General features: G+C 49.1%; 10 protein-coding genes across 10 annotated transcripts; 7 read left to right on the top strand and 3 right to left on the bottom strand.

The window, feature by feature from the left end:
- Positions 1-376: 376 nt before the first annotated feature.
- Positions 377-2929, top strand: LTR84_009042 (uncharacterized protein; the record flags this gene model as incomplete). Its single annotated transcript, XM_064852584.1, has 1 exon — positions 377-2929. One exon carries the CDS (start codon positions 377-379, stop codon positions 2927-2929), a length of 2553 nt encoding a protein of 850 aa, XP_064701291.1.
- Positions 2930-3061: 132 nt separating this feature from the next.
- Positions 3062-3988, bottom strand: LTR84_009041 (uncharacterized protein; the record flags this gene model as incomplete). Its single annotated transcript, XM_064852583.1, has 1 exon — positions 3062-3988. One exon carries the CDS (start codon positions 3986-3988, stop codon positions 3062-3064), a length of 927 nt encoding a protein of 308 aa, XP_064701290.1.
- Positions 3989-4758: 770 nt separating this feature from the next.
- LTR84_009040 (uncharacterized protein) lies at positions 4759-6439 on the top strand (the record flags this gene model as incomplete). The annotated part of the gene is made up of 2 exons (XM_064852582.1): positions 4759-5253; positions 5318-6439. The coding sequence occupies 2 exons, from the start codon at positions 4759-4761 to the stop codon at positions 6437-6439; spliced, it is 1617 nt and encodes a 538-aa protein (XP_064701289.1).
- A 974-nt stretch (positions 6440-7413) lies between these two features.
- QA2 (Catabolic 3-dehydroquinase) lies at positions 7414-7992 on the bottom strand (the record flags this gene model as incomplete). The annotated part of the gene is made up of 1 exon (XM_064852581.1): positions 7414-7992. One exon carries the CDS (start codon positions 7990-7992, stop codon positions 7414-7416), a length of 579 nt encoding a protein of 192 aa, XP_064701288.1.
- A 1006-nt stretch (positions 7993-8998) lies between these two features.
- Positions 8999-10103, top strand: LTR84_009038 (uncharacterized protein; the record flags this gene model as incomplete). The annotated part of the gene is made up of 2 exons (XM_064852580.1): positions 8999-9215; positions 9277-10103. The coding sequence occupies 2 exons, from the start codon at positions 8999-9001 to the stop codon at positions 10101-10103; spliced, it is 1044 nt and encodes a 347-aa protein (XP_064701287.1).
- A 75-nt stretch (positions 10104-10178) lies between these two features.
- On the bottom strand, positions 10179-11324 carry LTR84_009037 (uncharacterized protein; the record flags this gene model as incomplete). The annotated part of the gene is made up of 1 exon (XM_064852579.1): positions 10179-11324. One exon carries the CDS (start codon positions 11322-11324, stop codon positions 10179-10181), a length of 1146 nt encoding a protein of 381 aa, XP_064701286.1.
- A 1081-nt stretch (positions 11325-12405) lies between these two features.
- On the top strand, positions 12406-14583 carry LTR84_009036 (uncharacterized protein; the record flags this gene model as incomplete). The annotated part of the gene is made up of 1 exon (XM_064852578.1): positions 12406-14583. One exon carries the CDS (start codon positions 12406-12408, stop codon positions 14581-14583), a length of 2178 nt encoding a protein of 725 aa, XP_064701285.1.
- A 2300-nt stretch (positions 14584-16883) lies between these two features.
- Positions 16884-18612, top strand: LTR84_009035 (uncharacterized protein; the record flags this gene model as incomplete). Its single annotated transcript, XM_064852577.1, has 6 exons — positions 16884-17262; positions 17311-17392; positions 17449-17686; positions 17747-17834; positions 17891-17948; positions 18000-18612. 6 exons carry the CDS (start codon positions 16884-16886, stop codon positions 18610-18612), a joined length of 1458 nt encoding a protein of 485 aa, XP_064701284.1.
- A 640-nt stretch (positions 18613-19252) lies between these two features.
- On the top strand, positions 19253-20415 carry LTR84_009034 (uncharacterized protein; the record flags this gene model as incomplete). The annotated part of the gene is made up of 4 exons (XM_064852576.1): positions 19253-19534; positions 19605-19746; positions 19802-19987; positions 20039-20415. 4 exons carry the CDS (start codon positions 19253-19255, stop codon positions 20413-20415), a joined length of 987 nt encoding a protein of 328 aa, XP_064701283.1.
- Positions 20416-21427: 1012 nt separating this feature from the next.
- LTR84_009033 (uncharacterized protein) lies at positions 21428-23398 on the top strand (the record flags this gene model as incomplete). The annotated part of the gene is made up of 8 exons (XM_064852575.1): positions 21428-21460; positions 21538-21683; positions 21737-21918; positions 21977-22023; positions 22109-22565; positions 22620-22763; positions 22827-23014; positions 23084-23398. 8 exons carry the CDS (start codon positions 21428-21430, stop codon positions 23396-23398), a joined length of 1512 nt encoding a protein of 503 aa, XP_064701282.1.
- Positions 23399-23692: the final 294 nt, after the last annotated feature.

The following is a 23692-nucleotide window of genomic DNA, read 5'->3' as shown; positions in this document are numbered from 1 at the left end:
GCCTAGCACAATGACCAGGGGGGCCCATCGGGCTTCAATTGCCCTAAGAACGTTGGACCTGGGCACCTCGAGCAATGCATGTGTCCCCCACGGTTCGCCTAAAATCCAGGGACATCCCGCCCCGACCTTACCCCAGGTTTGTCCAGGAGCCAGTTGGACTTTGCAGGCGTCCATCCACGTCCGAGTAATTCCACGATTCGACACCAAGACGACTCATCCGTTGTGGCTCTTTCGTTCTCGTGGCGATGGTAATTGAATTCGATCTCATTATCCAAAGGGTCCCCGTCGCACATAGTCCTCACTTGGTATCAGCAGCTCGTCAAATGGCGATTGTGGGACTTTCAGAGCCTTAGAAAGCTGTAGGAGACCACACATCATGAATCGACCGAATGGAAATGGTCTGGGTTCCAGACAGCTGACCCCGTTTGCCTCCGCCACTGCTTCTCCTCGTCTGATGAACAATTCGGCCCTTGAGCATCTCATTGCCTCTGACAGCCAGAATGGCATTGGGTCACCTTTAGCACAGGATTCTTCGGCGGTTGCGATAACGGCACTTCCGACCAGCACTGGCCGTGTCTTTCATCCAGAGGCGTCTTTGGTTTTGATAGGAATTCGAGCATCCGGGAAACGATCTCTAGGCTTCATCGCTGCTACTGCACTGAACAGGAGGTTCGTGACTGAGGATCACTATTTTCAGAGCATCAATGGCTTGTCCAGACAAGACTACCTGAAGACCCACGGCAGCGAGCAGTTCCACAAGCAAGACATTGAATCTTCCCGACAGATGTTAGAAGACAACAGGTATGGCTGTGTGATCGATTGTGGCCTGGGAAGTTTGACCAGCAGCCTACAAGAATATCTCAAGCAGTATTGCGAGACAAATCCGGTGGTCTTTGTCGTTAGAGACATCTTGAGAGTCAAGTCCCTTCTGAATTTGTCTGACCGATCTGCCAAACTTCTTGATCATGGGAATGCCACTCATAGAAAATGCTCAAATTTCGAATTCTTCAATCTAGAGGACGATTCGACAACAGGTTCCACTGACTCTGACAACGCTGATCGGGCTTCACCAAATTATTCTTTCAGACTCAGAAATGTCCAGGCAGACTTTTCTCGCTTCGTTCGATTCGTCACTGGGAGCGTCGCTGCTCAGCCAGTCCTTCAGTCGCCCTTTTCACTCGATGTTCCAATTGAACACAGATCTTATACCCACTTACTCCGTGTGCGGCTCTCGGATTTCGCTAACAAACAAGTTGATTTCACCCAACTCGAATCTGCTGGAGATGTTGTCGGCATCTATGTCGATCAGTGGCACTCGACCACCATCAGAGCACTGGGTGAAATCGTGGCTCAAGCACGCAGGACACTCCAGGTTCCAATCTTGATATCGGTCAGTTTGGAGATATCTTCATCCGCAAACGTCGAGACCTACCTGGGAGTTTTGACACATGGCTTGAGACTGGGTGTTGAGTATATGATTGTCGATCTCAACCTTGATGACGAGCAACTTGAGCGTATCAAGGCAATAAAAGGGCACACGAAGCTTATCGGGAGTTATGCCAACACAATCCCAAACAAGGCAAGTTGGAAGGACACCAAATGGAAAACCATGTACCACAGAGCAACCAACCTTGGATTTGATCTTGTCCGGCTTTTGAACACTCCAGCCTCGCGAGCTGATAACGATGCTCTAACATGGTTCATGCAAGAATTGAAAGACCTACCCATCTACTCACGAGCCCCGATAGCATACAATGCAGGCTTGATGGGACGAACCTCCCAAATAATGAATCCTATCTTGACACTTGTGACCCACCCTTCACTGCCCACTATTGAAACAAAACATCCCAACGACTTCCAACCGCTTTTGAGCTCTCAACAGATCATCAAAGCATTGTTCGATAGCTTCACATTCGATCCCCTCAAATTCTACATTGTCGGAGGGAACGTTTCAGGCTCATTATCTCCCGCCATGCATAACTCTGCCTACAAACTACTCGGACTGCAGCACAACTACAGCACGAAGAACATTACCTCCTGGGTAGACATTGTCGAGCTTGCTTCTGACAATTTTACGGGGGGCTTGAGTATAGTCCAGCCATATAAAGTGAAGGTTGTCCCTCAACTTGAAGCACTTAGTGGCCATGCGAATGCCATTGGCGCGGTCAATACACTGGTCCCTATTAGATCCGATTCCACGGGTACTGTTCAACCACTGGATGTACAAGCCCAAAATCGGAACCGTTCCGGACACATTGTTGGCTGGTTCGGAGACAATACAGACTTCATCGGCATTATGAGTTGCATTAACCGAAGCCTGGCCCCTCGCAATGCCATCCAGGCCAAGACAACAGGTCTCGTCATTGGGGCAGGTGGCATGGCTAGAGCAGCAGTGTACGCCATGCTACAGATGGGATGCAGGAACATCTTCGTCTACAACAGAACAGTCTCGAACACGAAGAAGGTTGTCTCACACTTCAATGATTTTGCCGGTCGATATCACACCGGAGCCACCCTTGCATTGCCCGTCAAAGTCCTTGAATCAATGTCAGATCCCTGGCCCTCGGGTTATGCTCCACCAACCATTGTGGTATCTTGTGTTACCCATGAGGTCCTTGATGGTAATCCTGGCGCAGACTTTACAATGCCTGAGACGTGGCTAGAGTCGCCCACTGGAGGGGTGGTCATTGAAATGGCTTACATGACCAAAGAGACTCCATTGATCAAACAAATGACCAGTTTCCGTGCGGAAACTCAAAGACCTTGGGTTTTGGTCGATGGGATCGAAACCTTGATTGAGCAAGCTCTCGCCCAATTTGAATCCATGACAGGTAGGAAGGCACCCAAAAGCTGCATGGCAACTGCTGTTTATGATGCAATTCATGCGAACAAATCGTATCTCGTGGATGGCGAAGAGTTTTTCACATGATCAATATTTCGCTAAGCTGTTTTCACACGGTCGTGGTTACCATCTGGCTGCCATCAAGCTGGTCCATGCCTACAACTAAAAGACTTTTCCCGAACACCCCAACGCCGGGCCTAATCCACCTACAGCCACCTCTCATTGTGGCGGTTTCTGTGAGCCCCCTACTGCCTCGCGGGCTGAGTTCTTCAGTTGGTCGTTGATTTCAATGCCGGTCCACAATACTGCTTGGGCAAATCCCTGCCCTATCATTGCCTCAATACCGCCAATTACTTGCCAACCTGCTTGATTCGCCAGTGCTGATATCTCTGTCTCGGGAGAGGGGTGGTAGCACATTTCCAAGAGTGCACCCCTGTCTCCTCTGTTTAAAAAGCTCGATAGGATGGCCCTGGCGGTCTTCTCGTTCTCGGTCCTTGGAGGAAAGTCTGGCACAGCACTCACCACAGCACCTGGAGGTTGCAATTTTTCTGCCTGTGCTGTTGAAGAGACATGAATCAAATCATCTGCCACCCCTTGTGCACGACATTCTTTCAGTACAGCTTCCACTTCCTCGGCATCTCGGTTTACAATGTAAATTGGAGAACAGCCCATAAACTTTTGTAAAGCATATATGGCAGCTCTGCAAGTTCCACCTCCACCTACAACAAGCCCTGGCTTCCCTTGATATGGCGAGCCAGAAACATTATTTATAAAAGCATCGCGGATTCCAATACAATCAGTATTTGTCCCGCAATATATTCTGGAGCCATCAGGGGCCGTTTTGAAGAAGATTGTGTTGATGGCCCCGATCACTTTTCCTTCTTCGGTAAGCTCGTCGAGATAAGGAATGACAGCAACTTTGAATGGCATGGTAACACCACTCCCCATACATTTTGGATCCTTCTTGAGATATTTTATAAACCCTTCAAGGTCCTTGGTCTCAAATAATAGCTGGGCCCAATCCTTTCCGTACGAGGAGTATATGGAGTGATGTAGAGAAGGCGATCTTGAATGGGCTATTGGGTAGCCACAGAGGTAAGCTACTCGCTCTAGCGAAGATGTGTCTGGTGCTTGGAAGTCTGACATTGTCGCGGAACAGGCGATCTCCACGATAAGCCTTTCGGTTCACTGCGTATGATTCTAACACTTTGAGGTGATGAATTTTCGTTTTTGCTATACCAATTATCACAATTATGGCTTATTGTTGAAGGTCTTTGGTATGTAAGTAGGTCGAGGCAGTAATTGCCCTTATGTTGAATAGAGTGGTATCTCCGTCTTAGACACCTGAGCTTCCAGAACGATTTGCCTCGTGGGGCTCTCCCAACTGGACGAAACACGCAATCAATTCTTGCAATCTGTTATTGCTCAGCTCATTTCCGATGCAAGAGTCAGTCAAACTTATCCGAGACTTCTCCTCAATCCCCGCCAGGTGACCTCCACAACCTTCAACCGACACCCACCTCTCGCGAAACTCAGCGGCAAAGATCTTTCCCGCCCAAACACGAAAGAGGCAAACGTCAATGAGCGAAACCTTACAGGTTCTCGGACCTGGCCATATCTCCACTGACAGAAAAAAGATGATAGCCGATCACTGCACCTTCCATTGGTCTAGAGCTCTCCATGATGGTCATTGACCTCTTGTGGGGGAAAGGGCTTTTCCTGCGGAGCTCCATCTTTGCATTCCACACACAAACCCAGTTTCCTTTTCATCCTTCTAGATCACCTTGCGATTGAGCCCCCCTCTCTTCATTACTACATATATCGGGGCCAGTCACCCCCTTCCCCAGAGATCTTCACCTCATCACAACAGAAGACTTCCAATTTCCTTACATCTTACATTCATCAATCAATTCAAGATGGGTCTCCTTAGCTTGGTCGAAGATCGCCCGACTCCCAAGTCGGTTTATAACTGGCGAGTCTACTATACCGCGGCAGTCGCCGGGTCTGCGGCTATCATGATTGGTTACGACAGTGCCTTCATCGGTGGCACGCTTGCCCTTCCAGCTTTTAGAGACGAATTCGGTTTCAACAAGCTCTCAAAAACACAAGTCAACTTCTTGACCGCCAACATTGTATCTTGCTACCAAGCCGGCGCATTCTTTGGAGCCTTCTTCGCATATGCTGCTGGACACTACTTAGGCCGACGACTTGGATTGATGGTTATGGCCGCAGTTTTCACTCTTGGAGCTGGCATGATGTTGGGTGCCAATGCTGACCGAGGACTCACTTTGTTGTACGTCGGCCGGACACTAGCCGGCATTGGTGTTGGAGGAGCATCGAACCTGAGCCCAATTTTCTGTGCCGAGATCGCACCTCCTGCAATTCGTGGACGTCTAGTTGGACTTTATGAGGTAAGCCAGAGACATACAAACTATTTCCCTGAAAGACACGATCAGAATCTAACCTGGACCGCAGATGGCGTGGCAAATCGGTGGTCTCGTCGGTTTCTGGATCAATTATGGCCTTGCTGAGACAATGGCTCCTTCTCATGAGCAATGGATCATTCCCTTCGCCGTACAACTCGTCCCTGCCGGTATGCTCTTCGCTGGAATCTTTTTCACCAAAGAATCGCCTCGATGGCTCTTTTCCAAGGGGCGTCGTGAAGAAGGAATCAAGAACCTCACTTGGTTGCGCCAACTTGACGCCAACCATGTTTATATGCAAGAAGAAATCTTCGCCATCGACAATGCAGTTGAAGATCAACGCGCAACAGTCGGCCTCGGATTCTGGCAACCATTCCGAACAGTGGTCAACGACCGTAAGACTACCTATCGCTTCCTCCTTGGTGGTTCTCTCTTCCTTTGGCAAAATGCCACAGGTATCAATGCCATCAACTACTACAGCCCTACCGTCTTCAAATCTATTGGAATTACTGGTACCAACACCTCACTCTTGACCACCGGTATCTTTGGTGTCATTAAGACCATTATCACTCTCTTCTGGCTCTTCTTCCTCATTGACAAGCTTGGCCGTCGCTTCCTCCTCATCTGGGGTGCTGTTGCAGGTTCTCTGTGCATGTGGTATATCGGTGGATATATTGCCGTTGCAAAGCCCGCGAACAACCCTACCGGTAGCCTTACTTCAGGTGGTACTTCCGCCATGGTTTTCTTCTATTTATGGACGGCTACGTACACACCCTCGTGGAACGGCACTCCTTGGGTTTTAAACTCTGAGATGTTCAACCAAAACGTAAGAGTTCTGGCGCAAGCTTTCGCTGCAGCCAACAACTGGTTCTGGAACTTCATCATCGCGAGATTCACCCCTCAGATGTTCGCAACTATGGGCTATGGTGTCTACTTTTTCTTCGCGTCTCTCATGCTTTGCGCCTCTGTGTACGTCTTCTTCCTCGTCCCAGAGACAAAAGGTGTCCCTCTCGAGGCCATGGATCGACTGTTCAGCAAGGAATATCCCGCTCGTCACGCTCACAAGCAAGTCCTCGCCAGCCTGCGCCTTGAAGATCAGGATTTCCGCCGCCACAGCGTCGCTTCTGAGAAGGGTGATATCACTGTTCAAGATGATCATGTGGAGAAGGTATAAAGGAGAAGAATAATGGATGTGGAAGCTGGGGTCGAGGAGTGGAACTGCTCATTGTGACGAGTCTTTTTGTTTTATATTAGCATGACATGCAAGTCTGAGCGTTGCAATAGTCTGTACTAGTTGATTGGTGGTGTGGTGTCACAAAATGCACATTAGACAATAAATCTAAGGATTATTCACTTCAACAACTCATTTCCACATACTCCTCCATGCGATCAGAAAGAGAGTAGTATTTGACAAACAATCACTCGCGAACGGAGGGAATGGTGTCAATGCCACGTCCGAAACGCCCCATGAACGGCAGATTGAGTTCAGATATCATTGTCCAGAGACCAACACGCAGTCCACGAGAGCGATATGGTATAGATGAAATGGATGTTCATAGGACAGTCAAGTGACCGCCAACGACGCGGACGTATTCTCAGGAGGGTGAACTGACACGGAACGAGTACTCGCACCACCGTCCCGGGGATTTCGGCCAACTTAGATTACTTAGTATCTCGGCCCCTCGATGATCTTACGCTCTCTGGCAGCACGGAATATGGAGTATTCCTCGTAAGCACGTAACCGCAAAATTCTACTGACAAGCTAGAATCTGCTCTGAACTACGTCGTAAGAGGGCTAACCCTCAGACATGGTCAGTCAGCCTTCGACCGCTGAGATCCTCGCCACGAGGCCACGCACACTAATTCTTCGGTAAGAACTCGTCCAATACCACCTTACCCCATGCTCCATACCCACGCAGTAATCAAAGTAGAATCTTGCACAATCCTGGCATCCATGTGGCCCCAACGGCACTTTCATTCCTGAATTAACGGTCCAGTAATCATAGCGCCAGCAGCCCATTGGCCATTCCGCCGCACCCTCCTTTGAGGCACAGCACTCTGGCGGGAAACACTTTACCCACCACTTCCATTCCATTTTATTTCTGTTCACATCTATCTCGTCGTCACCAAACAATTAACCCCCATTCTTTACGTCGCAGAATCAGCACTAGCATCCTCATCCTTCCACCGCCCAGCCCAGAATTCCAGCGCCGCCGTATAACCGTAGATACCCAGGCCCATGACGACGCCGACAGCCTTATCGCTGAGAAAGCTCTTATGGCGAAACGCCTCCCGCGCGTGCACGTTGCTGATGTGCACCTCGACGAACGGGATGGATGTCGCGAGCAGGGCGTCGCGGATCGCGACGCTCGTGTGCGTGTAGGCGGCGGGGTTGATGATTGCTGCTGTTCTGGCCTTCTTCGGGGTGGAAGAGGACGAGGAAGATGAGGTGCTGGTGGCGGGAGGCGTGAAATGTGAGTGCAGGAAGTCGACGATGGCCCCCTCGTGGTTGGATTGGAATGGGACGACTTCAATATTGAGACGGGAGCCGTGCGACACGAGCGACGAGGTTAATTGGGGGAGTGTCGTGCTGCCGTAGATGGAGGGCTCGCGTGTCCCGAGGAGGTTTAGATTGGGCCCGTTAATGAGTAGGATTTTGCCGATGGGTTCCGTCGAGGTTGCGGCTGGTTCTGCTCCTGTGGAGGTTGTTGGTTGTGTGCTTGACATCTTGATAAATGTCGTGGCTGATCTGGTGGTGTCGAATAACTAGTATTTCAAGTATCACACTCGGAGGGATGTCACGCGGGTGACTGATAGTTTTGTTCCGGATTCCTCAGGCATCAATTGATTTATGGATATCACTTTTTGCAGAGGACATTGATTGAAATGTTCTCAAACATAGGATATTGATATGTATGGAGAAATACCCAATCCTTCCTTGCAGAGCAGAGGCGAAAAGTGGATGGCTTTTCCCGCTTCCGATGTAGCTTCGGAAGAGGACAAATAGTGTCGAGCAGAGTGTAATCAGATCGTGGGGATATGTTCGCGCCTCCGCGTTATATTACTTCTTACTTGGGAGTCTGCTATTCTCCTCAGGTTGGCTGGAAAGATGTGAACGCCGCAATGTGCGAGAAAGATTAGTGGGAAATGATTATGCCTTCATCGCAGCCTTGCAGCACCCAAAAAACTCTCTTCGAGGAGGACATGTACTTCCCGCCAGTTAAATTCACGATATTATACTACTTTGATATCCACGGTATCGATGAATTACCAGGGCAGACCGTAGTATCACTGTCATAAATCATAATGCAGGGTGGCATATTGAGTTCAAGATCGTCTAGTTAGAACAGACAATGATGCATTCCCCCGCATCCACGTCAAGCTCGATAGATAATGACGTCCAGATAGAACAACGCCAATACCGGACACTAAAGATGGAACCGTCAATGCTTGGGCATTCGAGAATCTCCAAAGAATGATTAGGGAACAACATTAGGTACATACTACTAATTAGCAGCCGGCACATGCCAGAGGGAGGACTTGGTATCGGGAGAGTACTTCTCCGAAATTGAGTTGATCTGCAAAGGTGTGGACGGCGACTAATCCGTGAATAGCCGATGGCCGTAGCTGGTGGCCACACATCGTCTTTCGGGAGTCAACAACAACAGATTGACTTTGGAGTCGGTAACAATTCTTTGGCACAAGAGTAGATTCCTCGAACGGTATTGTGACCATGTCAGCCGCCAGACACGATGAGATCCCGGAATCGGAACTAAGCGAGATATACGCCTTTGCTATTCAGCTTGGCAAAGATGCTGGAACGATATTACTCGAGAGTCTACATGAGCGACGTCGAGATGATGTGGATGGAGAGAAGCAAGAAATTGTCGAGGAGTTGGTGATGGAAGAGAAGATGAATGCCGTTGATATTGTGACCAAAACTGATAATGGTATGTCTGGCTCTGAAGTCGTGCAACCAGCTTGTGGAGGCTGATTTGTGTCCTTGAACAGAAGTCGAGGAATTCATACACGCCTCCATCCAGAAGCGATATCCTTCACATGCATTCATCGGAGAAGAGACTTACTCCAAGGGAGCATCGAAGGATTATCTTGTCAAGAACGAACCGACCTGGATTGTTGATCCACTCGACGGGACCGTCAATTTCACGCATTCTTTCGTCATGTTCTGTGTCAGTATTGCGTTGGTAGTCAACCAGAAGCCAGTCGTTGGAGTGGTATATGCGCCGTTACTCAACCAACTATTCTCTGCCTGCAAGGGCAAAGGAGCATGGTTGAATGAAGCGACGAAACTGCCACTCCTTGGGAGTGTCGGGGTTGGACCGATCCCCAAAAATGCACCCTCGAAATGTGTCTTTTCATGTGAATGGGGCAAGGACCGTAGAGATAGACCGGATGGCAATCTCCATCGGAAAGTGGACAGTTTTCTGAACATGGCTGCTGAAGTGGGGGGCCGTGATGGGAAAGGAGGGATGGTTCATGGAGTGAGAAGTCTTGGAAGTGCCACTCTAGACCTAGCATATGTGGCCATGGGGGCATTTGATATCTGGTGGGAAGGTGGTTGTTGGGAATGGGATGTAGCTGCAGGGATTTGTTTGTTGCAAGAAGCTGGAGGCTTAATCACCACTGCCAATCCGCCAGAGGATATTCAAACGTCCAAGATTGAAGATGCCAATCTGGGCGGTCGGCTTTATCTCGCTATCAGACCTGCAAGTGGTACTCTGGAGGAGACCGGAAGACAAGGCCAGGAACGACTAGTCAGAGAAGTCTGGCGAAGGGTTCGCACATTGGATTATACCAGACCGGGGGTTAAGGCTTAGAACTGTCATTAATATATAAATATGAACGATCTATCTGGGTATATTTGTATGCAGAGTTAAATACAATTCAAGCATTTATAATCGTGCCGCTGCAAAGTCTGCTCCAGCATTTGCCTCATGAAATCCGGAATCAGGCCGACGAATGTCTGTGCCCGTAGCTTTCGATCGCCATCCCATATGATCGGCCAGTCTTGCCCAGGCGATCTGTGCGCGTCTAGCATGCTGTTCTGGCACTGCAGGATCAGGTTGATTTGCTGTCCGTGAAAACAGTTCAAACGAGATGTGACCAGTATATCCGATCTCACAAACTGCTTCCAGGATCTCCAAGGCCGGTAGATAACCCGACTTCTCGAAGGGAAACAATCTTGCATTTCGTGACCAGGACATACGAGTCGGCTGTTGAGGGTGGTAGAATTCGTGATCAGCCAGTAGAGGGGTATCAAGTCGTTCACCATCGCAGACCTCGACGTAGAAGACTTTTTCTAGAGCGATAGGAAGATCTGATCGTAGTTTTGATATCGACCTTTGCATATCGGCTTCAGCGTTTACATTCCGGCCGGTTAGCGAGGCTGGGTCTGCGAAGACTCTCCCGGCCAGGTTGAATGTGTCGATACATGTACCAAAGTTCGGTCTGTCAACCTCGAGAACGATTGACCAAGCGTCGTCCCAGGTATCCACATGCGTTCCCCAGCACAATGCTTCGTATGCGAACCTCGTTGGGGGATTTGTCTGGAGACCGATATCTGCAACCTGTTGTAGGTCGGCCACGATCTTAGCGCGATCTCCGGTACATTGACTGGCAGGAAGGAAAGACGAGGGTATCTGAATGAGATCCGTGTCTAGACGTCTCGCCAACTTGATCCAGAAGTGCAATTTGGAGATTGCGGCATCGTGTGACTTTTCGTCGAGGCGACCTTCATAGTGCATGAAGGGTTGTAGGCATAGCACATCCAGGCTGTGTCGTAGGCAAAGCTCATGAATATAACCTGCCGCGGCTAGCTGCCGTTCTTGTACGTCTGTCGAGTTCTGGAACGATGTGCCAGGGGCAGATGCTGGGTGGGAAGATGGCAGAGATTTAGCTACCGCTTCAAGATCCTCGTGGAATAGTTCTATCGATTCGAATCCATACTGTGCACACAACTCGAGCTTGTGCTCTAAACTGTGGTGCCACGCACGACCTAGAGATTGAGAGGCGATCGTTGGAATAAATCGTGAAGGCATTTTGCGTATGCTAATCGACTAATAGGGGAAGCGAGAAGGGAATGGGTAGAAATCCGGTAAGTAGGTATGGTAGCACGGAGAGAAGAAAGAAAGAAGATCTGATATAATATCAGGACTTCAGACTTACGTGTATATCGAATCGCCCTAAGAAAAGCGAATCTTGAAGGATATAAAGCATACTCAAAGGGGAAACCCATGTTCAAAAGCCGATTCTAGCCCTCGACATATTTGCTGGATTCACCCTGAACCTATCTTGGGCCCGAATCGTCCTTGAGTATGACCCTGGGGATCCAAAACACAAAACTTCATCCGGGCCCATGGTTTAGCCGCCTCTGCTGTAAGTCTGAAGTCATGGAGTGGGAGAATGGAGATGAGCAATGTGATGGAAGACGCTGATCACCAAGAACAAGGTTTGTGGTTCTTGACGTCAAGTTACAATTGCCGACCGGCAAAGATCTTATCCCCAAGATGAATGTGCCGGAGGAAGACTGGATTTGGTGCTTCGGCCGTGAGTCGTGACTTGGCCAGGTAGAAGTCGGATGAATCCCCGATGTCAGATCAAAAGAAGGGAGCTCAACCGACCAGAACGATCTAACTAAAATAGCTCTCTCAGTGCTGATGGTCTCCTCACGTGGCCTCCCCAGAGCCCTACCTCACCCTTCGTACTTCGTACCTGAGTAGAAAGTCTCCGGGGGTGCGGGGTGCCAAATTGAGGCATGATGCACCTGGAGCCTGGATGGCCTCAGGGGCCCCCGCGCCCATCTCGTCCCCCAAGATTCTGCGGAGTATTGGCACAACCCACGGTGAAGCTCTAACTAACTACCTAGGTACGTACTAGGTAGGTGCCACAGGTACTTTGTATGGTGAGAGAGGTATTCCGAGCCGCGGGCGCAGCATGTTTCCTCTCTGATACTCCGGTCTGATCACAATCATTCGCCGCAACCATTGGATTTCGACACCCGCCTCGTTCTCGAACATCGTGCTAATGACTTGACGCCAATCTAAACCTGTTGATCTGATCTGTCGCTTTGACGCTTATGACTAGCGACCCGCTCGGTACCTCTAATCTAGTCCACACAACATGTCTGATGATACTGCCAAGCAGGCAGCGTGCGATCGTTGCCACAGACGCAAGGCAAAGTGCGATAAAGCGTGTCCGCAATGTTCATCATGCGCCAAAGCGGAGGTCCAGTGTATATACAGTCCCAAAGACCCACTTACCCGACGCCAGGATGTAGAGAAGTTGGAACGGAGACTCAGGCAAATGCAGGCAAAGAACGACGCTTTATCGAATCAGCTGCGTGATGCCCATCGCCGAATTAGTGATGCAGCCACGTCGAGTGTTGCAAATTCAAATCCAGGTCTACAGCAAGCCGCATCAATCAACAACGAAGTTGCAAGCCAGGTCACTCATCTCAGTCTGGGAGCTGGGGGTGAACGACAGTATTTGGGATCAACGAGCGGCTTACTACTCGCCAACCTCCTCCAGACAGAGGGCCAACCCAGAAATCGGGGCGATCCAGAAGATGAAAGTTACAACGCTGCTCGCACCTTTGGATCTGCAGGCCATCAGGGTGATGCAAGTCCTCATGCCGGAACCTTGCCACCTGAGAAACTTGCTCGAAGCTTGGTCTCTGCGTATCTGGCCCACGACCATCTCTGCTATCCCTTCCTGAATGCGAGGAAAGTGTTGAGCAGCCTCGATTCCATATACCAGGACAATTCATTCTACCGCAAGCACCATATTGAAGCTTTTACGTTGGACATGATTCTCGCCATCGCAACGGCTCAGGTCTCCAAGTTTGATTGGCAAGTGATGCCAGACGCCGAAACCCATCACGACAAGGCGATGGGAAGACTTGGCCTCGTCCTGGCAACTGGTGGAAGCGCTGCTCTCCAGGCTCTCCTGTTGCTATGTCAGTACAGAATTGGCAGCGGTCAATACGATGCCTCGGCAAGTCTCTGGCACCTTGTTGGTACCGCTGCTAGAATGTGCTTTGAGCTCGGCCTCCACCGAGAGTCGATTTATTATGCTTCTGGCCAGGTTGACGCCGATGTGGACGAGGCCGCTTTGGAAGTTTCAGAGGTCAACAGACGGTGTTTTTGGTGCGTCCTTGCAATGGACAGAATTACGAGCATCACCCTTGGGCGGCCATTGGCTATTCACTGGGATGATTTCGACACTGAGTTGCCATGTACTGAAGCGACTATAGCCGTCAGCCCAGAAAACAGGCTTTCTCCTGCTGAACCAGTGGGAAGTGCTCCATATCAATTACGCACCGCCATCTTCGTACTGATAGTACGATACCGATTGATTTGTGGCAGAATCCTCACTTCACTACACAACGTCATCCGTGCCAAAGCAGAGACTCCGTTTAACTACGAAACCAGGAGGAATCTCATCATTGAAGAACTCGAAGCATGGAGAGCCGACACTTTTACATTGCCACTCGGAGACTCTCTCAGCGAGTCCGATCGATCCAGTTATCGAAACCGTGAGTGGTATGAACTTCTGTACCAGAATGCTATCTTGATGCTATATAGGCCCTCGCCATCCTTCCATGACGCGGTCCCAGGTGGCGATACACTTCAACGTATCTATGATGCATCACAAAGATCCATTAGCATCTATGCTTTCCTACATAAGTCGCGCCGAATTAATTATTCTTCAATCACGCTTCATGCAGTTTTCATTGCTGGCCTGTCCTACATTTATGCGGTTCGATCTCATCTTCAAATCCGTCGTCGCGGAATGACAGCTGCCACAAATTTGTCCTCCATGGGTAATTTGTCAGCAGATCCGACCATAAATCAAATTGTCAACACCACACGCGATTGTTCTAATGTCCTTGTGGCGGTCTCAGAGCGATGGAGCACCGCTCGTGATGCATATCAAGTATATGGAAGGCTGAGTGATGCCCTGTTGAGTGACCTGGTAGATTTCCAAAGTCAGGCTCGCGATGGGTTCAGCAGTAACCTCACACAGTATGCTGTTCCGAATCATGGGCAAGCCCAAAATATTTCGACTTCAGAAACCAACCCCGTCTTACGATACCAAATAGGCCAGTCTTTCTCGCCCGCGGCTATGGTCGGCATTGACTTTAGCTACCTCGACTCTTTCCAAGATCTACAGAACTTCTATCCAACTTATGATCTTGCCAATGCTTCAGTCATGCAGGCTTCTCATGATTGGCTGTATGAGATCCAATCGTTGGACCAGTCTAACAATGCGTTCGCTTCTGCGAGTGGCATCAACTGAGAAACATGCGGTGCAAGGCTTTTCTGATATCTGCATTCCCCATAATCAGGTTGCAAAACTTTCTAGAGATTTAATGATTTGTGCCTGAAGCTCGAGGCTTGACATTATTGGGTCAAGCTGAGAACCTTTGGAGAAACGGTATGACTACACCGTACGATGGTATCATGATTGAGGACGAACATATTCTTACAAAACCTCGCTATCTTATCCTATGCATGGAAGTTTGAGTTTATCGAATTTCTTGATACATATAAGAGTACACAACGGGGCCTTCGGCATAACTAGCATGCCGTCCTCTTTTGTCACAGCTTGAGGATCACCTTTCTTGCCAGCTGCTTTTCAAATATTTCATAGCCGTACGCGGCTCTTGACAAGGGCAATGTATGGGTTATCATACCAGCGAGCTTTTCCTTGTTGGCAACCACAATCTCCAATGCCTCACTAAAGACAGCTTGGACTGGTGCACGTCCAAGGTTAATACTATCAAATCAGTCAATCACTCGCCGATATCAATGTTATCGGGCTACTCACTTCAAGTTTTTCTGGTAGCATTCAAGGGCGGTGAAGGGAAGATCACCTTGATGGAAGCCAATTGACGAAAGGACTCCACAAGGCCTCAATAAATCGAATGCTGAGCGAAGGGCTGCTTTGTTCCCAACAACCTCAATAACAGCATCAGCACCACGATGCTGGGTGGCTGTCATCACTATCTCCTGAATATCATCTTGACCGAGCTTAAGCGGAATGCCTCCCAGCTTTGTGGCTTGGTCAAGCCTATCATCAACACTGTCAACACAATATATCGTCCTTACGCCCTTAGTCCGTGCGGTTAAGATGGCGCAAAGGCCCACGGGTCCGCAACCGAGACAGACAAAGACGGCGTCTGCTAAAGACTGAGCGCTAGACGTCTGGTCTTTCAGTTGGTGATCAGTCTCTCCATATGACGAATTTGGTGGTGAGAAACGTTCGATGGCTCTCATTGCACCATAATATCCGGTCGGGAAGATATCGCACATCATTATCAGGAGGTCATCATCCACATAGTCGGGTGCTGCCTGGAGCGTGCCATCTGCAAATGGCACCCGGACATACTCCGCTTGTCCACCTGCCAACCCTTGAGTTCCAAAAGGTGCTTGCCCTTGCGGACACCGATTGCTGTGGCCGTGCTTACAAAACCAGCAGACCATGCTGATAAAATGGAAAACAAATCCGTCAGACATACGACGTCTCGACACGGGTGCTAGATGGAGAAAGCAATGGCTTACCAGACAGGGCTGAAAGTGCAGACCACTTTCTGGCCGGTCTTGAAGTTACGCACTTCTGACCCTACATTCTCAACGTAACCAACGAATTCATGTCCCTGGGATATATAATCAACATATGGGTAGCTGTTGTGCCGTTGATCCATACCATTATGTGCCCACTTGCTGTCTTCTGATGCCCCCGGTACATATGTAGCTCTGAACCACATAGACCTGCCGTTTTCACCTTTACGATCGCATCTGTAGGGTCCCTGAGTATGGGCTTGGGACGTCTTTCCACATCTATTGTCCATGGTCCGTTGAAGACCACGGCATCCATCGTATCAACCGCGATCATTGTGGACGAGGCTTGATCTTGAAACCGAGTTGACTCTGGATTTTTCGAAGTGATGCTTCGTTGTTCACAAGTTGGAGATATCGTATCATTGTTCTATACCTTCAGCCGTACTTGCAGTCGCCCATGACTTGGACTCGAGCCTTGGCTAAAGCAAATTCAAGATATTGCACTGCATCATCCATACCCCAAAGACCTCGGCTAGGACGGCAATTTCGGGCTTACCACCCTTCCCGCGGAAACGACGAACACCGTCAGTGCTCCTGACATTGGCGGCCTTGCGCGACTTGCCCAACCAACTCTACTCTTTCCATGCTTTAGCGTCATGATGGCGGCGCGGCGACCGATGCCGTCAGTTCGGCATGTTGACCGTGAAAATTGAGGGATCTCGAACTCCGGCACAAGCGAAAGTCTGATTGCACATCTTTTCGGTTGCTTAGCCCGAAGCTTTGACCCTCACGGTAGTTCGTCGTTGATTCCAGAACCTGTCGTGGCTTTTGACCATCTGTCATGCGTGCTCCTTGAGAAGATGCCTCGAAAGCTTAACCTGCCTCGGAGAAGAGAATATCGTGGCCAAACACCCTCACATGTTTTTGATGTGGTATGATCTGACTTGATTAAGGAACGACTATTACTCTCAGACATCTTGTGAGTCGCAACGTGCCGTAGCAAGTATTGATAGCCACTTTGACTGAATATTGAAAATGGTGGCAGCACACTCTCTAGCCCTGAATTCGAGGGATTTGACAAAGTTCTACATCAATGGCTCCTACGTCGAGCCTATATCGAAGGATACATATATACTTCGAAATCCCAAGGACAACAGCGTCGTCGCAGACGCGGTACCGGTCGGGGGCTCTGAAGATGTAGATCTTGCGGTGTCAGCAGCACAAGCAGCATTCAAAGGACCATGGAGCACATTTACAGCGGCGCAACGCTCAGAATGTCTACGCCGCCTTGCCGATATCCTGGAAGAGAAGATGGTTGATATTTTGACTCTGGATTCGCTAACTACTGGAAATCCTGTGTCTCTGATCCCGTCACGGGAGAAGAACTACATAAAAGCTAATTTACTTTACTATGGTAAGCTGTACGGACAATGCCTGGACCTAATATACTGAACACTACCAGCTGGTTGGACCGACAAGCAGAAAGGTGATTATTACCCTGCAGACGATGGATTCGTTAAGCTAGTTCGTCATGAACCTCTCGGGTGAGTAGCTACGTCTTTTGAGTACCATGTTGCCATGAGACTTATACGACCGATAGTGTCTGCGTAGGCATCAATCCCTACAATTCACCTGTGGCTTCATTCATCATCAAAGCGGCACCATGCCTAGCTACTGGCAACGTGTTGATCATAAAACCATCAGAGAAGAGTCCTTTCGGATCATTAGCATTAGCGCCACTTTTCGAGGAAGCTGGATTCCCCAAAGGTGTTGTACAAGTCGTTTGTGGCGATGGTAGGACAGGGGCAATATTTGCAAAGCACATGCATGTGAGAAAAGTAAGTGCTTACAGCATGGAAGGAATGTTCGGTATTTGCTAACAGTAATTAACCCCTTAGATCAGTTTTACAGGCAGTATAGCTACAGGCAAGAAGATCCAGATCGCAGCAGCTGAGAGTAATCTGAAGAGGGTGACTCTGGAACTTGGTAAACAGCATTCCGCACACACTTAACAAATATCAATACTGACACCCCCTATTTAGGTGGTAAAAGCCCCGCGGTCATATTCGAAGATGCAAATCTCGACAATGCCCTTACCTGGTAATTTGCCCTTCTTCAGGGATACAAGGCCCCTGGTGCTGACAAGTTTAGGACTATCAATGGTATCCTAGCCCGTTCAGGGCAGGTTTGCGTTGCAGCATCTCGGGTATATGTTCACCGATCTATCGCAGATAAATTTATCGAGGCATATACGCAGAGAATGAAAGACGCTGCATCAAGTCTCGGTGACCCACAAGACCCTGACACGGTGTTGGGGCCATTGGCAGATGCCACAAGCTTCGAAAGAGTCCAGAGAATGATTGAAAAGGGCAAGACAGAAGCAGAGCTCGTTGTCGGAGGCGTCCAGCATGGTCCCAGTGGTTGCTTTATGGAACCGGCAGTATTTCTAAATCCACATCCCAATGCCGAAATCTACAAGAACGAAGTGTTCGGTCCTGTGGCAGTCATAAAAACATTTGACACCGAGGAAGAAGTGTTGGATCTTGCTAATGACACCGAGTTCGGACTCATGGCAGGTGTGTTTACAAGAGATATCAATCGAGCTTTGAGGGTCTCAAGCAAGATTGAAGCCGGCGTCTGTGGCATTAATTGTATATCTTACATGAACATTCAAGTTCCGTTTGGTGGAAGAAAAGCTTCTGGCATTGGACGAGAGTTCGGCGAATATGTGAGTGCATTTCTTGTTCGAAGTCTCATTCAATAGTTGATACTGATGTTGCCAGGCTCTCCGCTCCTTTACCGAACCAAAAACGATTTTGATCAAGTAAGCAGACCATAAGCCGCTTGGAAGCAAGGATGATGCACTGACTCTACATAGCATGAATGCTTGAGCCATAATCAGTAGAACGGCCTTTTGAAGATGTAGTACATCTGGCTATGCCGGTTAAAAGACAACGAATGTTTACTGTATTTTCAGCCTTGCACATGATAATAGATAAATCACATCTCCGAAATGCTCCTCATTTGGCTCAGACTGACACCTCTGTACCTAGAATTGTCGATAGGCATAATTCCATCCTATGTGTTCTTATTTAACGCTAGTTGGATGTTGTGAGAACGGCCGCTTGCGGACAAGGCATGCAGCAGGCTTCCGATGCGAATCGATCAGTCTGCGCCGATAAGCGATATGAACAGAGGCCACAGTGCGGCAATGCCCGGGGAGCGTCTTAGTTAAGCCCTACAGGTCTACAGGTTATGGTTGTCATTTCGCAACCCAAAATCAATTGCCTCAGGACCCAAGCCAAAGTACATTTTTGGCCCCTATCTGCAGAGACGAAATTTGTGTGCAGAGAAAGACTTTGATAAGCAAAATAGCACTAATCTTTGCCAGTTTTTCTGCCACAATGTCACCAACGGAAAATGACGATCTAGACATACCCAGCTTCGACGATTTGCCCTTAGAGCCGTCTCATCCTCCACATTCTGCGTGGTTTCTCTGGGGCGAAGATGATCAGCTAGGATGTCTCAACCACCTTACTCCCAAGAGGGTAGCTCAGGCTGCGACATCACAGATCAGAACTGGTGTTTCTGTCGGCTTGAATTGGGGGCTTGACCAGATGAAGGTGCCACCGTTCTACAGAACAAAACTGAGACATGAAATCTTCAGTATCGGTGAATTCATCAATGTAGTAGCAGTTGATACCGCGCACTTGTGCAGAGGCCGAGGCATTCACTGACAGACGTTTCGAAAATCAGGATGATAAGGTCGAATTCAATACTCAGACAAGCAGTCAATGGGACGGTTTCAGGCACTGGAGCTTTTCGAATGGACTGTTCTACAATGGAGTGTCACAAGAAGAGGTTAGAAAGGAGGCATCTACACGCAATGGAATTCACGGTCAGTGCAAAATTCCGGTCAACATTGTTCAGTTCTGACATCAGGTCATTGCTAGAGTGGACGAAGCGAGGCATCATTGGTCGCGGTGTTCTTATCGATCATTACTCTTGGATGACCGAACAAGGGAGTGAGAGCTACGACCCGTGGGAGTATCACAAGATCCCAGTATCTGAGGTCAAAACCATTGCAGAGGCCAGAGGAATTACATTTCAGACAGGTGACATTCTGTTTCTAAGGACAGGTAAATGCGAAGATTGACTCTTTCTCCACGATTCCAATGACGACTTTTCAGGCTTCGTTCACAGATACCAAACCATGCCGCTGCACGAGCTTACTGACAAGATGTCTCAGTCTGAGTATTTCTACCCAGGTCTCGAGGGCTCTGAGGAGTCACTTCGCTGGCTCTGGGACACGCATTTCGCAGCCGTGGCAGCCGACAGTCCAGGGTTCGAAGCATGGAGTGCTGGCCTGGGAGACACAAACGAACAATACCGCATGCATGAGACGTTACTGTCAGGTTTCGGCTTACCCATAGGAGAGTTGTTCGATCTGGAGGAATTGTCCGTCGAGTGCAAGAAACAAAAGCGATGGACGTTCTTTGTCACCAGTATGCCACTAAATATCCCTGGAGGGGTAGGAAGCCCCCCCAATGCGGTGGCGATATTCTAGTTCGGCCTCTGAATCCTTCGACACAGGATGCTCATTTGTCCAAAGGGCACTCTTCCCGCGTACCTGAGCCTACAGGGTGTGTTTGAGGTGGATCCATACGATCGCTGCGGACTCTGGAACTTGTCAGGCCTGGACTCATATCCATTTCCAAGACATCTGTGCCGCTGAGACGGGAACAAGAGACTACTGATTGAGCTTGAATGTTGACACTTAGTACTATAAGAATTAGCTTCCGAGCTAACCATCCAACTACTTCGTGCCTCAGTTAGTTCATTACGAGTTCATCCTTCTCAGCTCCCCCTCCTTTCTCCCGAAAATTTGGTGTTTGAGTGGAGAACAATTCGGTGTAAACATCCGCCTCCGACCTGCAGATTTCCCCAGCGAGGAATATTGACTCTTTCTCCCAGGCACCAATGGGCCGATCCAATTCTATTGGGTACCAAACTAGCGATCCTGGTCGATGCACCTCTCAACATGCCACACCTGCTCCAAGAATTGGAGAGAACTGTTTTGGAGTGGGTTTGCTTTGCGATTCAAATTTGAAAATATCGCACCTAGCCTATCGCCGCTAGAGTCCGTCATAGGCTATCAAAACCTCCACATAGTACCAGGTGCGTAGTGTCCTCCCTTGGGTCCGGTTTCTAGTCTTTTTGTTGGCTCATCAGGCGACCACTTGAGAGGAGCCCACCTGTTGAGCCGAAAGACGACGGGTGTTCTTGCTAGAGCCGAGGCTGTGGGACGTGCAACTTGAACCTTTCGGTGGGCGTTCCGATTGCGAATTGCGTGTAACCCTTCGTTCGAAGATCGCACTTTTATTCAGAAATATCCTTTCGGCCTCGTCCCCGATGAGATCTTTTCTGCCTTTATAGATTCCCCAGATTCCCCATACTCCTCGTTCGCGATTCGATCTCGAGCAGAACTCTGGGGCAGGATCTAAACTTCAGATTTCAGGTTTCAATTGAACACAACCGAACGTCAGGTTTCACTATCTGATCATATCGCCAAAAGCGAGATGGCGATGACACCATCACTTCTCCGACTAGTTGTAAGTGGTTTTTCTTCCACCTGTTCAGGGTCACGTACAGGCTACAGCCCGTCCAACCGGCTAATGAACTCTGATAGATTGTCCTCTTCGTCGCCTTGGGCTCGTTGACCTATGGTTACTGTGCGAGTATTATTGCTACGACTTTGGGCCAGCCTTCATTCATCAGCTATTTTGACCTTGACACCCGTTCCAATGCTGCCGACCTTATTGGTGCCATCAATGGGTAAGTAAATATGGCGAACATATGAAAATTTTCAATGCTAACAAGTAGCATAGACTCTTCCAAGCGGGCGGTCTCTTTGGAGCGCTCTCCTGCACAAAATCTGCAGATTGGCTTGGTCGCCGAAAGTCTATCCTGGTAACTTCGATAATCACCGTCATTGGAGGAGCCCTTCAAGCTGGCAGCGTCGATATTGGAATGTACATCGCCATGAGATTTATTACAGGCTTCGGAATAGGTAAGGCGATAGACTTTAGGATTATGCATCTGCATTTGAAGCTAAACAAGCCCTCAAGGTGCCCTTGTCACCCTCGTTCCCCTTTATCAGTCCGAGATTTCACCGGTAAGGCTCCTACCCCTTTCCAACGTATTATGGATCTCCTGTGCAAAATGAAGTTATGCCAACAAAGATTCTAATACATTTGCAGCCGCGCATCCGTGGATGGCTAGTTGGGATGCACGGGGTCCTCATCTGCGTTGGGTACGCCATGGCGTCTTGGGTCGGTTTAGGGTTCTATTTTGTCAACGCAAGTGGTGCTCAGTGGCGACTCCCCCTGGCTATCCAGTGCTTACCACCGCTGTTGCTCTCTGCGGGTGTACTCTTCCTCCCTGAATCACCCCGGTGGCTTCTCGACCATGACCGCGTCGAAGATGCTTACAAGTCATTCAAAGCGGTCCGAGCAGAGGCTACTGACACATCTGATCTCGATAATGAAGCCTCAATAAAAGCCGACTTCAATCTACTCCAAGGCCAGATCATGCACGAGAGATTGGAAGTAATATCCCTGATGGACCTGTGGAGGAAGCCGTCCATGCGGAAACGATGCGCTATTGGCTGGCTGACCATGTTTGGTGCTCAGGGGACGGCCACGCTTGTTATCAATAGTATGTTTTGTGCTTCAGATTCCTCTGGTTTATGCTGACATTGTAATGCACTAGACTATGGACCTTCTTTGTACGCATCGTTGGGTTTCGACACTGTGCAAACTCTTTTGATCCAGTGTGGCTGGATCACTGTCTGTCCCTTTGGGAATCTGATCAACGCCTGGGTTGTCGATCGAGTTGGCCGCACTCGTCTATTGAGTAAGTCTACCCCACTTGATTCTTTCAAACAAAAGTGGCTTCCCAGCTAACGGAGTACCCCAGTGTTTGGCTTTGCTGGCTGTGTTATCGCGCTCATCGGAGAATGCATCACCGTCGATGTATTCCAGCGCACTGGTCAACGGGGCGCAGCGAGCGCGGCTGTTTTCTTTCTGTTCTTGCACATTGCATTCTTCTCGGTCTCGTGCGACGCCACTTCTTACATATATGCTGCTGAAATTTTCCCAACGCCGGTAAGTACCTCGGTCACCACACCGAAATTGTGGCTGGCAACTTTGACCCAGGACTAACGTCTAGCACAGGTCCGAGCCAAAGGATTGGCTGTGTCAGTCTCGGGCCTCTTTATTGCCACCATTATTTTCCTTCAGTGTGCACCGAAAGCATTCGCGACTATTGGGTGGAAATACTATATTGTCTTCATCGTCATCACCACAGTTATATTCGCCGTTATCTGGTTCTGGTTTCCGGAAACAAAGGGCCGCTCACTCGAGGATATCGGGGAACTCTTCGGTGACTCAGTTGAACCTGTACAATTGGATGACGAGGCTCGTGATAAAAAGATGCTCGCCGATACTGTGGAAGATCTAAATATTCATGAAGACATGCAGAAGCATTGAGTTGTCCAGGAGATGATGACTGAGGAAGAATATCAACATGTTTCTCGTACCTTCTGATTTGATGGAAAAGTCGCTCCATGTATATAATTCATCTGGCTAACACGAAGACTCATATCTGTCTTAAGATTCGTTTGTTGTTTCCCAGGCCACTTGATTCGAGAACATACCTGCGATTTGCGTGGCACGTCTTGGGTAGTCATCATCGAACATGAGCCGAGTTGCCTTCATCTAGCGAGGCTGTGACTTGTCCCCTCTGTTCTGCTATTACGTGGGTATTCATCAGAACTCTCCAGA

Source organism: Exophiala bonariae, assembly GCF_035927105.1.
Source record: "Exophiala bonariae strain CCFEE 5792 chromosome Unknown scaffold_35, whole genome shotgun sequence".
Lineage (NCBI taxonomy): Eukaryota > Fungi > Ascomycota > Eurotiomycetes > Chaetothyriales > Herpotrichiellaceae > Exophiala > Exophiala bonariae.
The sequence above is the reverse complement of the archived record's forward strand: the minus strand, read 5'-3'. Positions and strand labels throughout refer to the sequence as shown.